Below are 15,798 nucleotides of genomic sequence, written 5' to 3'. Positions count from 1 at the left end.
AAGCTAAATTCTAGAATCGAGCTTCAACTATGACTTAGAATGCATCGTGCTATCTAAAGAAATGGTACGGAATATTCAACCAATCTATTTCTTTATCTCACTCTTCAGACGAATATTGTCTCTCAAAGTAGCTCACATCAGTGAAAAAAACAGAACTAGCCTGCCTCTTCCCTCAGGCTTACAAAGGAAAAGCAACACAACAAGGCAGGCAAGGGAAGGGAAGAGGAGCAAAAGCAAAAGGTGGATCAAGGAGATCTGTTTGACAAGGAGGTGGTGAGTCACACAGTTGCATTTAATGCTGGCCTGATGTATGTGGCTCATGTTTTTTTTTGTGGGGGAGGGGCAATTTCACAGGGCTGAAGGACAAAAACAGCCCTTGAAGATCAGAATGCTCTTTGGGGTCCTGTAGAAATTCTGAGGTGTTGGCTGCGGTTGAAGGTTACTGTGCATATGAGGTGGCAGATGATAAGTTTCTATTAAGTAGCGGGTTGACAAAGCAGACGACACAGAGATTTCTCCAAGTGGTTCTTTATAGTAAGCTGGAACTGAACTGAAGAGCAAACAGCTCAGCTGGCCTTGCTTTTACAGTGGTACCTCAGGTTAAGTACTTAATTCATTCCGGAGGGCCGTTCTTAACCTGAAACTGTTCTTAACCTGAAGCACCACTTTAGCTAATGAGGCTCCTGCTGCTGCTGCGCTGCCGGAGCACGATTTCTGTTCTCATCCTGAAGCAAAGTTCTTAACCTGAAGCACTATTTCTGGGTTAGCGGAGTCTGTAACCTGAAGCGTATGTAACCTGAGGTACCACTGTATAGGCAGCCGGCTGTCAACATTGTAACAACAACAACCCAGGGTTTCCCGCCTAAATTAACTGACGTGGACCTGAGTGAAAACTATATACATGATACCCCTGGTGGCCAGGGTGAGAACTTCAATACATAACAGTTTCTTCTCTCCTTTTTGACACCACCCTGCCCCCATTTGCCATTTTTTCATCAGGCATCTTGGCAGTATCCTGTCTTCATTTCCCAAGACCTGCCAAGACTGATCTTCCCTTGGTGGTTATAATTTCTTTCGTGGTGGTGGTGGTGGGGACCTTCAAGCCCGGGAACCAAAAGCAGCCCTTCAGCTCTCTTCAGCTGGCCCATGGAGCTATCCACAGGCCACACCCCTCATGGACTCTCGCCTCACACCTCAGCTGGGGGTTTTTGGCGGGGCTATAAATGCATCTTTGAACGCTGATCATGTCTCTTGCTTGTCTAGATGGAGGAGAAAGGGGGGAGAGAGAGAGGGAGAGGAAACTAGCCTTGTGAACAAAGGTAAATTGTGCATTTGTTGCTCTGCGCTTTTTTGTCTCTGCCCCTGCCCACCATTGGCACAGTGGTGTAGCATGGGTTTGTGTGCACAGAGGCAGTTGCCCCGGGTGCAAAAATTCAACACCCGGTGCTGCCTCAATACAGCCATACACTTCTGTCACTGGGCTCCGTTGAAAACAGCTTCTCCATGTGAACCAAGAAGTGACCTGTATCCTTAGAGGCAAGACCCTCTCTGAGGAGTTGCTAGGCCTCCCTGCTTGAAAGTTTACGATTACTAACAGTGTTTTTCAAATGATGAGAAAATTGTGAAATTCTGCAAACGTATCTGTGGTTATAGAACTCCACAAGGCATATGGAAATATCTGCAATATGAAATAGATGTGTTTATACCAGAGGGTATAACCATAAGGGAAAGTAAACAGAATTGCTACACAGCCAATCTGGTGTAGTGCATTTATGTTAACAAACAAGGCCTGCATAAAGGCAGAACTTGCTGGATTGTATATGAGTTTCTAAGTTTCTGTTTGTATATCTCGGGGCAGAGTCTGTGGACCAGGCTTTTGCTCAGGGTTTGCTGTTCTCCTGCAGCAAGCCAGTCATGCCATCCCTTCACCATCATAGGCAGAACTCCATCAGTGTGACTTCCTTTCCATTATGTTCAAACAACATTGGCCAACTGACAAGAAAGATGACGTATGACAAGCATATGTTTTACACCTTAACAGCTATTGGAATATCCTGCTTTCCTTAGGGATAAACTAGATGTAACAATGGCCACTGCATCGCTTACAATTTGTCCCTTTGAATTGCAGAATGGACAGAGATTGTTTTCACATGAAAAGTGGTAAACAGGTGAAGGTAGCTGGGTCCTCTCCTGGCGTGACTTCCAACAATTCATCATCCAAAGCACTTGTCCTGCATCCCAGTTCACAGTATTGGAGATGAGTGGGAAGTAAAAGAGATGAGATAATTGGCCATTGCAGGGGGTGGGGGTGGAATAAGACAGGGTAGGCTCTCCACTATCTGGGAAATCTTATTGATGCTAAAATCAGGTCCCACCCACTGCTAAGGAAGTTGCCTTATATTGTGTCAGAGCCACTGCTCCTTCTAGTTCAGTATTGCCAATGCCCCCTGCCTGGAGAGCTAATCAACGTTGGCAATACTGAACTACCATAGATAGAGCAGTTAATGGGACGGTCAAATCCAAATTAATCTCTCACCCAGATCCAGCTTTCAAATCAATTCCTGTACAATTACCTCTCAAACCACTCATTTCAGCTAATCAACTCACCCCAAAATCTCAATCTCTCTCTCTCCCCTACCCATTTGCTCTCCCAGGACCCCCAATTCTAAACTTTCTCTCTCAGGTTCACCCCAAACCCTCTATCTTCTTGAGCTTTCCTTCAAAAGCATGCGTTCTCTTTGTTCTTCACACCCCTCCCCCTCACCTTTTGTCTTGTATTTTTATCTTGTGAACCACTCTGAGATCTTCTGATGAAGGGCGGTATATAAATCCAATAAATAAGTTATACACACACACGCACGCACACACACACACACACACACACACACACACAGAATAGGTAGAAGTGCCTCACAGGCACCAGAGAATGACCTCTATGGACCTGATTTAGATTTGTTATTTTTACCATCCATTTGCAGCAAACCTTGTGAATTTGATTGTGCCAGCCACAGAATTTGGAATTGCAGTCAACTTGTATTCCTGCCCAAAGGCAACAAACCTATAACTGTAATTTGAGCTCATGTTTTCCATAACCATACCCAACACATAATTCACTGGATTGTACTGTTTCCAGTAAGCTCCAGTAACCATGTAGACCCCAAATACTTATTCGTTAAAGAAATGCGCACACACACACACACACACACAGCCATTTAGGAAGAAATGATTCCTGCATTACGACTCATAACAAAGACATTTTCATCTTTTCTGGGGAGAAAATCGTAATCTGGAATGAAAGTTGAGAAAATTCCAAGGGTGGAGGATGGGACTTCCTTTCTTTACCTAACCTCTTGACTGCATTGAAATATTTAAGATTACTTTTACGTGCACTGTATCAATAAAACATGAATTGCCACAGAAAGCAATTTCTAGTACTGCATTAGCTTTGCAAAGGCAGATGCATTAAAACTCATGGAACAAAATACTCTGTGCCTTTGTGAAAAGCAGCACAGGACATGGCACAGAAGGGACTTTTTATACATCTAAAATCAGTTATAACTATAATGGCAACAAATCATTTACTGACTCCTACTGACATTGCCTATTTCTTTTTAGATACATGGCTCAGAGTATTATATACTAACACCAATCCTCAAGAAAAGGTATTAGATCACAAATCTGCCTTGAAATATGTATTATGACAAGCAGCTGAGAAGTGCCCCCAAGTAATATATCAGATACCAAGAAAAATTCATCTCTAGAGGAAGTATTATATGTCTTAGTTTAAATAAAATACAGATAACTAATGATCGAGAGAAGAGAGCCAGTATAGTTTTGTATAGTTCTGCCGCAACACGGTGCGCTCCTGTTGTTCGGTCCCAGCTCCTGCCAACCTAGCAGTTCGAAAGCACGTCAAAGTGCAAGTACGTAGATAAATAGGTACCACTCCAGCAGGAAGGTAAACGGCATTTCCATGCACTGCCCTGGTTCACCCGAAGCGGCTTAGTCCTGTTGGCCACATGACCTGAAGGCTATCTGCGGACAAACGCCAGCTCCCTCGGCCTATAGAGTGAGATGAGCGCCGCAACCCCAGAGTCGTCCACGACTGGACCTAATGGTCAGGGCTACCTTTACCTTTACCTTACTGAGAGATCAGAGTTTGAATCCCTACTCAGCCATGAAGCTCACTTCAGCTGGTGCAGAATTCAGTTGCCAGGTTGCTTACTGGGGCAAGACAGTTTGAGCATATAGTCCTGGCCTAAATGCACTGGCCACCAATTAGTTTCTGAGCCCAATTCAAAGTGCCGAATTTGACATATAATGCATTCAGTGCCTCAGGACTGCCAGGTGGACGGGTAATAATAGTCATACTAATAATAGTAATAGTACAGTGGTACCTCGATTGTCAAATGTAATCCATTCCGGAAGGCCGTTCGACTTCCAAAACATTTGACAACCGAGGTGCAAAGGGCGGTCTGCAAGGTCAGCTTCCAAGGTGCATTCAAAAATGGAAGCAATTACAGTACTTCTGGGTTTTCAGTGTTCGAGAACTGAAATTTTCGGCTTTTGAGACACTCGAAAATTGAGGTACCGCTGTAATCACCACCACCACCACCATCTCAAGGACTGCATCTCCCCATGTAAACTGACCCAGACCCTGCAATCATCATCTGAGGCGCTTCTTTTGTGTGCCTCCTCTGCTAGAGGCCCAGAGGGCGGCAACATGAGAAAGTGTCTCTTCTGCTATGGCTCCCCGCTTGTGGGACATTCCCCGCAGGGAGTTATGCCTGGCACCTTTGTTATATATCTTTAGGCGACAGGTGAAAACATTCCTCTTCAACAAAGCCTTTTGCTGATTAATATCCTACAGGCTTTTAAATGTGTTTATGGACAGGGAGGTGGCTATTGTTTTCTTATTTTTGCTTTAACCACTTATTTGTGTTTTCATCTTGTATTTTTTATCTTGTGAACTGCCCTGAGATTTTTTGATGAAGGGAGGTATATAAATTTAATTATATCCTTGTCCTTCTCCTCTAACCTAGGATTCAGCTACACGGCTGCAAGGTAAAGGGACCCCTGACCATTAGGTCCAGTCGTGGCCGACTCTGGGGTTGCGGCGCTCATCTTGCTTTATTGGCCGAGGGAGCCGGCGTACAGCTTCCGGGTCATGTGGCCAGCAGGACTAATACTTTTCTCCTGTTTCCATTTTTATAATAATATATATATGGTAAAGGGACCCCTGACCGTTAGGTCCAGTCGTGACCGACTCTGGGGTTGCATTGCTCATCTTGCTTTACTGGCGGAGGGAGCAAGCGTTTGTCCGCAGACAGCTTCTGGTTCATGTGGCCAGCATGACTAAGCCGCTTCTGGCGAACCAGAGCAGTGCACGGAAACGCCGTTTACCTTTCCGCCGGAGCGGTACCTATTTATCTACTTGCACTTTGACGTGCTTTCAAACTGCTATGTTGGCAGGAGTAGGGACCGAGCAACAGGAGCCCACCCCGTCATGGGGATTCGAACTGCCGACCTTCTGATCAGCAAGTCCTAGGCTCTGTGGTTTAACCCACAGCGCCACCCATGTCCCTACACAGCTGCAAATAAAACACTTAAAATGTGTTATAAAGTGTAATATACAAATGTGACACTAGATGGTGAAAATGAGCTATGCAAAATTCAATGTATTTCTCAAAACTCTTTTTAAAAAAGCATTTTCACAGCATTTTTAAAATTTGTGTGTAGATTCCACTCTAGAGGTTACTACAGGGGGACAACAGGGGGTCCCATCTACCTGGTTTAGGGAACTGCCCACTAACAGTGCCTCAGTCTTATCTGGATTGAGTTACTCCAGGACTGCAGCCTTTATTCTAACATATTTGCACGCAGTGTTGGCAATCCAACTATTTGATGCCTGTTTTCAGTGACTTACTGGGCCAGACCAAGTTAAACAGAGAAATTAAGCCTGTTGTCTAGCAAGTGAATCTACCAAAAAGGTTTTCACTAGGTCTTCCCAAATGGCTGGATGCTCTGGCATGACAAAGCTTTATGGGTCATTCAAACTAAGTCGAGGGGCAATTTCAATTAAGCATTTACAAACAGAACCTGGAAAAAACTGAAGCTGATGTGACCTTGAGCACGGAACCAAGCTTGCATTGCCTTTGATCGCTGCTTGCATGGTGTCCATTGTTTCCAAGGGGCAGGCTACGCCATTTGTTTACTTTCTTCCTTGACTGTTTTTGTTGGGAGGAAGGAATCCACATACAGTGTTATTTATATATTACCCTGCTTTACTAAAGAATTTGAATATTAGGAGGGCAGTGTGTCATGAATAGTCTAAGGCTCGGAAACCAGAACAGGGTTGCCACCTGTCCCTAGAAAAATGGGATTCCCCTGTCCCATTTGGACTTTAGTCAGGATGCCTTTTTTTCTCGTATTCAAGCTCAGCCAGTCTAAAATGGCGGTTGCACAGCTTTTGGTGCGGCTGATGAGGAGCCCAGCCCGGCAAAAGTGACAATAGAGAGGAGGAGGAAGGAGTGCCCTCCTCCCCCTCCCTCCCTCCCTCCTTCCTTCCCTCTCGCTGGTGGTCCTCCTCAGCCACTGCCCTCTAATCTAGCATGGTGCAGGTCTGCCACCGCCTGGTGCCCTCTCCCACCCCAACCTGACCTTTCCTGCATTTTCAAACCAGCTTCAGCCTGATTAGAAAACTGGATGTAGAGTAAGTGGTAAGATGGACGTACCTTAACAGCCTGGGCAGAGATGACAGCTGAATGACTAGAGGTTCCAGGATGCAAATGCACTTAAAAATGAATTAATTGCTGCCAATGCTTTGAGATGGGTATATAGATAAGACACACATAGATATTTCATACAGCTCAGGAACGGAAAACCCTTGGCCCTTCGGATGTTGTTAAACTCCAATTCCCATCATCCCTGACCATTGGCCATGCTGGCTGGGGCTGCTGCTGGGAGTTGGAGCCCAGTAACACCTGCAGGGCCACGGATTCATCAACCTTGGTACAGATCAACTGATGAAGGAAGCAGAACGTTAGATTGTTTGGTGAATAAATAAAAGATTCCCCTTGGAAGACCTCTTTTACTGTATGAAACAGTGCGGATAATACAAACTGAAATATGCAGGCTGGTGCTGCGGAGCCCAGCTGCTTCTTCCTCGGCTACCATTGTGCTGCTTCCTTTTCTTTCAGCGTTGGCAAGCACTTTCTCAAATAGTTTTGTATGTCATTTCTGGGATGCTCTCCATTCTGGCGCTGCCTGCCAGCAAGACAATAGATGCGCCTTTCTACCACGGCCGTGTGCATTTTCTTTGCATACGCTTGGTGTTTGGTGAGGCAGGATGGTCCCTGCGGTTTTCAAAATGTCATGGCCTTCTTGCCAACAAACACATCTCCTGTCAACCCGGTTACTTTGTTCCAGCAGCGATAATAAAAACAACAACACAAAACGATGCTCATTTGGTGCTTTCCTGCCCTGCTGTGCAGACAGGCTTTGCAGTATAATTCAGGCAAGAGTCATGTATTCTGATAATAAATTTACAGCCGTTGTAAGGCCAGCCAGCTTGTTTTGTGAAGGGCTGCTCCGTCCAGCTGAGGGGAAATGGCAGCATTTTATGCACTGGGAGAAGAGTCCCCTGGTGATGCTGGCTGCCTGTGTAGGATTTCAGGAACTGGTGGGGCTGAATAGCCAAACTGCGAAAGTGAGCTGTGTCAGTATATGGAAAATGCCAAAAGTTATGAAAAGGGTAGACCATTCTCAGTCGGCAACGTCCAGCATGTGCATGTTGTATATCTCCTTAGATTTAACATTGGTGTGCCAAGTCAGGATTACAAACAGAGTGGCTGCCCACCATTTCAATTTATCCAAAATGTATAAAGACCCATAGACCCATAGATCTATGAAATGGGGTGGTGGTGTGTGTATCGGAGCAGGAGGCTACAGACCCATCTGCGAATGAACGCCTTGAAGCCTGGTGCCTAAGATACTCCAAGCAATAGTTCCTCAAAACCTTCAAGGAAAGAAACTTCCACGACAATCATAGGGACCTTGCATTTAATATTTAACATTAAACCCAAACCTACCAGTCTTATAATTTAAACACATTGCTTTTCACCCTATCCTCACCTAACACAACGGACACGATCATCAGTTGGATTTCTCTTGATGTTAACTCTCAGCTCCACACTATATCTTGGTTAAGAATCAGTTGCTTAAAGCTGTTCAAGGAACCAGTCAGCAGAGGGTGCAATAAGAATAATGAATTTGGTCTCGAGATTCATGCATGTGCGGTGTAATGATTGCATGTAGATTACTAGGATGAGAGCATCCTTCTCTGATCATTTTTGGTGATATTTTGCAAGCACTGCATGCAATTCCCACCTTGATGTCAGCGCTGTTGTGACATAACACACTGTGAAAACTATAGGCTGGAGGCTGATGAACCCTCATTTATTTTTTCTTTCTTCCCTTCACCCAGCACTGGACTATATGTTTTGCATACCTGCACATTTCCTATGCATTTTCATAAATCGAGAGAGATTGTAGACGATAATTTTCAGTGAGCAAACATATCTCGCTTGAGCTGACCAGTTAGTTAAAATGGCAGTTGAATGGACACCATGCTAGTTTCAGAAATACACACAGAGAGAGCAGAAGTTGGTCTCTGCAGATAAAAAGGTAAGAAGAGCCTTTTTGGATCAGACCAAAGCAAATTTAGTTCACTGTTCAGTTCCCACAGAGGGCAACTAGATACCCATGGGACATCTGCCAGCATGACAGAACATGCGCTATAGCTCTCTCCTGCTGTTGCTCTCCAGTGACATTTGTCAATTTTGGTTTCTTTCAGTTTTTCATTTTTCCAGTCTTAAGTTTAGTTCACCACAGTATTATTTTTGTTTAAAGTCCTCACCAAAACGTGCCAGCATTTTAGTGTACATTTTTTCCAATATACACCTTTCGTATAGTTTTGCCTCACACACACATTTCTACAAGCACAGTCCCCCAATACAGTCATTTGATACTGCTTGCTGATTTTCTGCTTGGCCAGGTTCATGGTCCTTATTTTAATTCACAAAGCCCTAAACAACTTGGCCCAAAGACATTGCTCTATAAGTATTTTTTAAAAAAACAAGCAAGCCCACAAGTAAATCACTGCTGAGGTGCACCCACAAGTGTGAGGCCTGAGGAGATGATGATGCTGTTGCTGTTGGTTAAGGATTACTTGTGACATCACAAAAGTACATGGCAGCTGAGTGGACCTTTTTCTCTTTCCCAACAGCTGCAAGATCCAGCATTTCCCAGTCCTCCACTTGGAAGTGGCACAATGGCAAATGGACAGAGGTGATCTACTCACTCTTGGTGGCTACAGAGTGACAGTAAGGCAAATTCACTTTCTGAGAGGGATTGTGGCTTGATTGTGGTTGATATCCATTGTCAGAAGTTGGCTTATATCTATATCTAGTGGAAGCTGACAAATGTTGGTGGGTGGAAGCTGGTGGACTTCACGTTTGGAAGTCAGTGGGTGTTTGTAAGGCTGAAGCAGGCTGATGTTTGTGGATGGAAGCTGGTTGAAATTGACCTTCAGAAGCCAGTGGTTATTTGTGGGTTGAAGCTGGGGCACAAATGTGAATGAATGAAAAGAGGGAAATCAGTGAATGTGGCTATTGGTGTGGTTCGTAAATGTTGACTGGCTAATGCTTATGGGTGTGATTGGGAGGTTTCAAATGTGGTCAAGGCCAATGCCTCCTGTGAAGGCAAGAAAGCAGGTGGCCGGCATCAGCAGATCTCCATAATTTCTCAAGACCAGTGGCAAACAAGCCTAACCCAGAAGCATTTATGAGAATGATGGAGCACCAGCAGCAAATGGTTAACGAATGGCAACTTCTGATTGACCAGGGTTCCAGGAGGGGGAGCTGAAAAGGAGAGGATTTTGAGAGTTGGGATAGAGGTTGGGAGAGTTGGTTCTGGGTGGAAACATCCACTCACAAGCTAGAGAAAGGAGTCTCTACGCTTAGGACAGTGTGTGGCATTCCTGTAAGAGTAAGGAATTAACTGGGAGGCTGAGGTTGAGCCAGGAGAAGTAGAAGCTGAAAAGATTCAGTCTACTTAGGTCTCATTCCAGTCAGCAGGGGAGAGATTCTTCTACAAAAAAAAGAAGACTCCCAAACCAGTTAAGAGGGCTGTGGTGATCCCCTGGGTCTGTTACTTGGAGTACCTCAGTAGTAGGGTTGTCAAAGGGGTGTGTAACTGACAGGAAGTACCACCTTATTTAAGAACCAAAGAATTAAGCTACTGGGACTTCCCCTGCAGACGTTAATGCACAGGCAGGATAGTTTAGGCTGATTTTTTGCATGCCACAAAGCTGTAAGTAGCACAGAGACCTTCCTAGAAGCAATGTGACAAAGCTGGTTAGGGAAAACATCCGCACCAAACCCTAAAAAGATAAGAGATCACATGACATTGCGACATTTGAACAGCTCTGTTTTTCACCCTTTTCCGGCTCAGGCCAGATCTTTTTTTTAAAAAAGAAATTGGTGGCTTCAGTTTCTGCTCTCCAATGTTAGTTCATGTTAGATTTTCACAAGAGCCCTTCTAGCGCGTTGAAACTAGAATGATAAAAATAAATCCTGCTAATCTTCGATAAAGCAAGGGCATAAAAAGTGGGGAGGGTCAGTAGCACCTGAAAAGAGAATTACTTTATGATGGAATTATTGGTGTCTATGGGGTCATGCAGCCACTGGCAGTCCATTGCTGCTTCTGCCTTTTGGGTGTAAGCTATCCCTAGCAAAAACAATTCTGAAATTTGAGCTTTGGCAGAATTATATTAGCACCTACAAATCTTCACTAGAGCACAGGGATAACCATACTTGCGATGGTACAACAGAACAAATATAGGCGCTTCTAAGATTCTGGGAATCAGCAAATAAAGGGCTCCAGCTGACAGCAGCTGCAGGGAACAGCTGCAGGGCATCAAGAAAGCTACTGGGATGTGATCCAGGGCATACTTTTCTCCTGTTTCCATTTTAATAATAATAATAATAATAATAATAATAATAATAATATATACGGTAAAGGTAAAAAGGTAAAGGGCGCTCATCTTGTTTTACTGGCCGAGGGAGCCAGTGTTTGTCCGCAGACAGCTTCCGGGTCATGTGGCCAGCATGACTAAGCCGCTTCTGGTGAACCAGAGCAGCGCACGGAAACGCCATTTACCTTCCCGCCGGAGAGGTACCTATTTATCTACTTGCACTGTGATGTGCTTTCGAACTGCTAGGTTGGCAGGATCAGGGACCGAGCAACGGGAGCTCACCCCGTTGCTGGGATTCAAACCACCGACCTTCTCATCGGCAAGTCCTAGGCTCTGTGGTTTAACCCACAGCGCCACCCGCGTCCCATATATTCGGTACTTATTTATAAAAAATATTTATATAATGCCAACTCATCCAAAATATCAAGGCAATATATGATGTGAAGCATAAAGCACATTGAAAACTGTAGCGATTGTAGTAATTTAGAGGCATTTGCTTACAAGGAACATTGTGATGGGAGTTTAGAGATGGTCCCTGGGGAACGGAATGAGGGGTGGGCTCTGACTGGCCTTCTCTGTAGCAGCCCCTCAGTTGTGGGATTCCCTCACCACAGAGGAGGAGATGAATGCTTGAAGATACATCTCTTTAGTGTGGCTCAATCCCATGCTGTTTTTAAGGGAAGGCGGTTGAAAAAAAGTGTGAGTTTTGAACTTTCGAAAGAGCTTTTGAAAAGCTTGAAAGATGGGGTAAAATTAATGGATGTTTACTGGGCAGGTTCTACCCTTCTTATTCCCAAGTGTTACACTCTCTACTGTTAAGGCAAAAGCAGCAGGAGGAATTATTTTGTCTTGCTATTATGTCAGACGCTATTATGTTAGACACCAGTGTGGTGTAGTGGTTAAGAGCGGCAGATTCATAATCAGGGAACCGGGTTCGCGTCTCCACCCCTCCACATGCAGCTGCTGGGTGACCTTGGGCTAGTCACACTTCTCTGAAGTCTCTCAGCCCCACTCACCTCACAGAGTGTTTGTTGTGGGGGAGGAAGGGAAAGGAGAATGTGAGCCGCTTTGAGACTACTTCGGGTAGTGATAAAGCGGGATATCAAATCCAAACTCCTCCTGTCCTTTAAAACACCATGTCTATGGGCTCTATGTGTTTTTAACCATGGTGTCGTGTATATATATATATGCCCCTGATAGGGGCAGGATGTTGAACAGGCTGTATATATTGTTTTTGCTATGTGAGTAACCTATGAACCATTGTTGTGTTATGCTGATGTTGAATTTTTCCAGGCTTGGTATTGACATACTGCATTCTCAGACAGCTGTCTGGGTTTATTAAGGCCCATTTCTGAAGTTAAAGATGCCCTGGGTCTCCTGTGTAGAGTAGCTTGGAGTTGCCATTTGAATTTCCCCACAATGCTCTGTGGTGACACACCTAGGGAGGGATTGGGAGAAATTAAAACACTGGATCCCAGTTATCCGCTGCTGATCACAGCTCTGCTGCCATCACCACATAAGCCTGCAGTGCTCAACTTCATGTAGGAAAGGGTCCACCTCTCTGCTGTGGATCCCTCAGACCTGGAGCCTGCCCTGAGTTCTCCAGGAACAGGGTGCTGCCCCTCTGCCCATTCTCAAAACTTGTGCCATAATTTTGTCTCTCTGAATAACAACATGAAATGTGACCCAACATCCATTTTTGGTGGTGAGTTCTATTAAGTTTACTTTGCAAGCTCATTTGTAAAGTAACCTGAGGTACAGCTACTCTTAAAATTAGCAGCGTTGGTGGGAAAAGCATGTTTGTGTGTATGTGAATGGGTTGGGACAGGGTGAATTTTTTCCTTCATTCATTTACTGCTTTCTGAATGGCTTTATTGATGTTAGAAGCTTTTTATGTGCCATATTGACTTCAAAGATTGCTCTTTGCTTATATGAATCCAGATAAGATTTCAAGGGATCTGAGAGAACATAGTAAAGGCCAGATGTCTAGCTGTTTGAAGAAATGCTTCTATGTTTAGCCAAAAAGAAAGAAAAGAACAAAAATTAATACTTGTACAGGAACACTTTTAGAGCATTTTAGCCATCTCTTTTTTAAAAGCTCCATTATGACAAATTATTATTATTGAAACATAGAGGCTTTATTCTTCACTTTCATACTCTTTCCCTTCTCATTCATTCATAAATTATATTTTTCAAAAATTATCCCTCCCCGCAGATCAAAGCCAAGGAGGAAAATGCACTCTTCAAATACCTCCAGGTTATTTCAACGTAGGAGGAGTTTAATGCTTATGTCTAACACCAGCATAGTTCCATCCACAGGAACAGAGTGATCTATGGCTAATCAGGTTCATGGAAGCTGCAACACTTTACCACAAGTAGCAGATCTGCATTTTGCACACTCCACAGAAGCACTGTTAAAAATGGTCATGCATGAATATGTCGTTTGTAACAGTCATAGTCCCATCCAGATGTCAGATTACAACTTCCACCAACCCCAGCCTACTTAGCTAATGGCCAAGGATGATGGGCTATGTAGTCCAACAACACATGGAGGGCAGCGTATTTTTTTCTCCTTGCCTCAAAGTGTGCCTTTTGGTTGGAAGTATTTAGATTTGCGTTATATCCTGAGAGGAGCTTCACCTGCCTAAGATTCAATTCTGTCAGGAAAACTAGTGAAACAAGTTTGGCAGATCAATTTAGCAAATAGATTTCAAGCTGTGTGGCAGATACTTCACTGTGATAGTATTTATTAGGCTTCCTCAAAGACCTCTCCCCCTGACCTCAAAGCAAGGCCACTAACAGACCAAAAACTCTTGAACAATGAAGCCTTCTGTCCTGGGACCACTTACCTGGGAGTAAGCACATTGCGCTCAATGAGACTTACTTCTGAATAGGCATGTACTGGATTGTACTGTTAAATCTCATTGCTAAGGGCTTGCATGAACCTGCTACACCTGGGAGGGACTGTGTGCTGCTGAGTGTGGGAAGGAAGGCTGAATTTTTATTATTTTAAAATAAGCAGTCACATGTAAACAGGATTTACATCGATCTGCGTCTTTAAAAAAATATTTTAAAAATTACTAGATTTAATCGGTAGTAAGCAGTGGTGCTAAATTTTCCTCCTTTTCTTTTTGAAAATGGGACTTTGGATGGGATAGTAGAAATGAGAGACAACGCTTATAATGGGCCCTCAATGGGAAACTTCTAGTTAGGCTGGAGTGGTTTGGCGCTTTGTGCCACAAGCAAGAGCTAAATGAATAATTCACAATGAATAATTCATCCGGTGCATTTAGCATCTCTTTTACTCGGCGGAATATCTATGAACAGATGCCAGTTCCTTAAAACATCTTCATTATTTTCAATTTTACAAACCTTTCTGTTGTCTTCTCTCTTTTTTTGGGGGGGGGGGGGTTGGTGGGTGTTGTTGCAGAGAATAAAGGCTGGTACCAGAAAGAATGACTGATTTACAGAGCTGTCAAGGGCTTTGAGACAAATGCGAGCTGTCTCGTGGCCTCTTAACATTTCGCAAATGGAAATAGGGACAGACTTGTGGACTTGTTAGCACCCCTCTTCTCACACAGGGATCAGTTGTGGGCCCCTGACCTCCCGCTCTAGCGCTTGTTGCTCAAGGCTCTTTTCTGCCTGCCATTCATTTACTCAGATTCAGCAGCATTGATTCTGTGGACTGGCATGTGTGTGTGTGTGTGTGTGTGTGTGTGAGAGAGAGAGAGAGAGAGAGAGAGAGAGAGAGAAGGAAGCACTGGAATTTTTCATCCACAATATTCACTTTCCAAGAGGAATGCTGTGTTTTTTACTACTATACTAGTCTATCTTGCAGGTGTTTTTATGTAGCATTGTTGTAATTCATTTCACATGAGCTTTTATGTCTTGCTACATATTGTACTGCTCTTTCCATAATAACAGCCACTATTTCTTATGTTCTTCACGGGACCCATTCACTTTGTCTGTGATTTTCATGTGCATCCATTTACTGCAGCCTTAAAAATAAACCCAGAAAATTTACTAGCCTGAAATGTTTTAGATAACTAGCAGCCTGTGTTTCCATGCTGATTGCAGAGGATAGAAGGTCCCTCCTTAACAGCCAGTTTAGAATCACAGACTACTGCAGTGGTACCTCGGGTTATGAACACCTTGGGTTACAAACACTTCAGGTTACAGACTCTGTTAACCCGGAAGTAGTACCTCGGGTTAAGAACTTTACCTCAAGATGAGAACAGAAATCATGCGGCAGCAGCGGGAGGCCCCATTAGCTAAAGTGTTATCTCAGGTTAAGAACAGTTTCAGGTTAAGAACGGACCTCTGAAATGAATTAAGTTTGTAACCAGAGGTACCAGTGGAAACCTTTAGGCGAATGAAACTCTGTTGTTGTTGTTTTAACCAGGAAGACTAGTTGAGGAAGTATAGATCACTCCTTCCACCCAACCCTCCTCCACTAGTCAGCTATGCTTCTGTGCTGATTCTGGGGGAAGAGAATATTGTTATGAGTTTGTGGATGTGAGGCCCCTATAATCCTAGAAAGAGTTAAACGCTAATCAAGCCAGGCTAGCTTCCTGATGAGGTAACTCCCTAGGTGATGGGCCATTAAGAGAATAAAGGAAAGGTGCTTCTGTGCCAGATACCAATTGAGTGGGGCCCTTCCTCCAGCTGTCAAATAGTTGGAAGAATAATGCCTGAGCTGGAGGGCAGAGTTTGCTGTTATGTGAGCTAGAAACTGGAGAAAAAGGAGCAAGCAAAGGGTCAGA

The 15,798-nt window shown here is 44.1% G+C and overlaps 1 protein-coding gene and 1 long non-coding RNA gene across 2 annotated transcripts in view; one reads left to right on the top strand and one right to left on the bottom strand.

Annotated features, from left to right (window-relative positions):
• Positions 1-15,798, top strand: part of LOC309542299 (uncharacterized protein) — a 137,251-nt gene that overhangs the window by 15,458 nt on the left and 105,995 nt on the right. The window contains exons 2-3 of the mRNA XM_082241061.1: positions 109-273; positions 9,287-9,383. Of these exons, the coding sequence (XP_082097187.1) occupies positions 109-273; positions 9,287-9,383 (262 nt within the window). The remainder of the gene's footprint in view (positions 1-108; positions 274-9,286; positions 9,384-15,798) is intronic.
• Positions 513-13,947, bottom strand: LOC309542322. Its single transcript, XR_014224199.1, has 3 exons — positions 13,885-13,947; positions 2,107-2,231; positions 513-1,259 (listed from the first exon to the last, which is right to left on the bottom strand). It is a non-coding gene; the product is annotated as an uncharacterized lncRNA (long non-coding RNA).

This window comes from Podarcis vaucheri (genome assembly GCF_965113315.1).
Source record: "Podarcis vaucheri genome assembly, chromosome: 10".
NCBI lineage: Eukaryota > Metazoa > Chordata > Lepidosauria > Squamata > Lacertidae > Podarcis > Podarcis vaucheri.
Note: the sequence above shows the minus strand (reverse complement) of the source record. Positions and strands in the feature narration are given on the sequence as shown.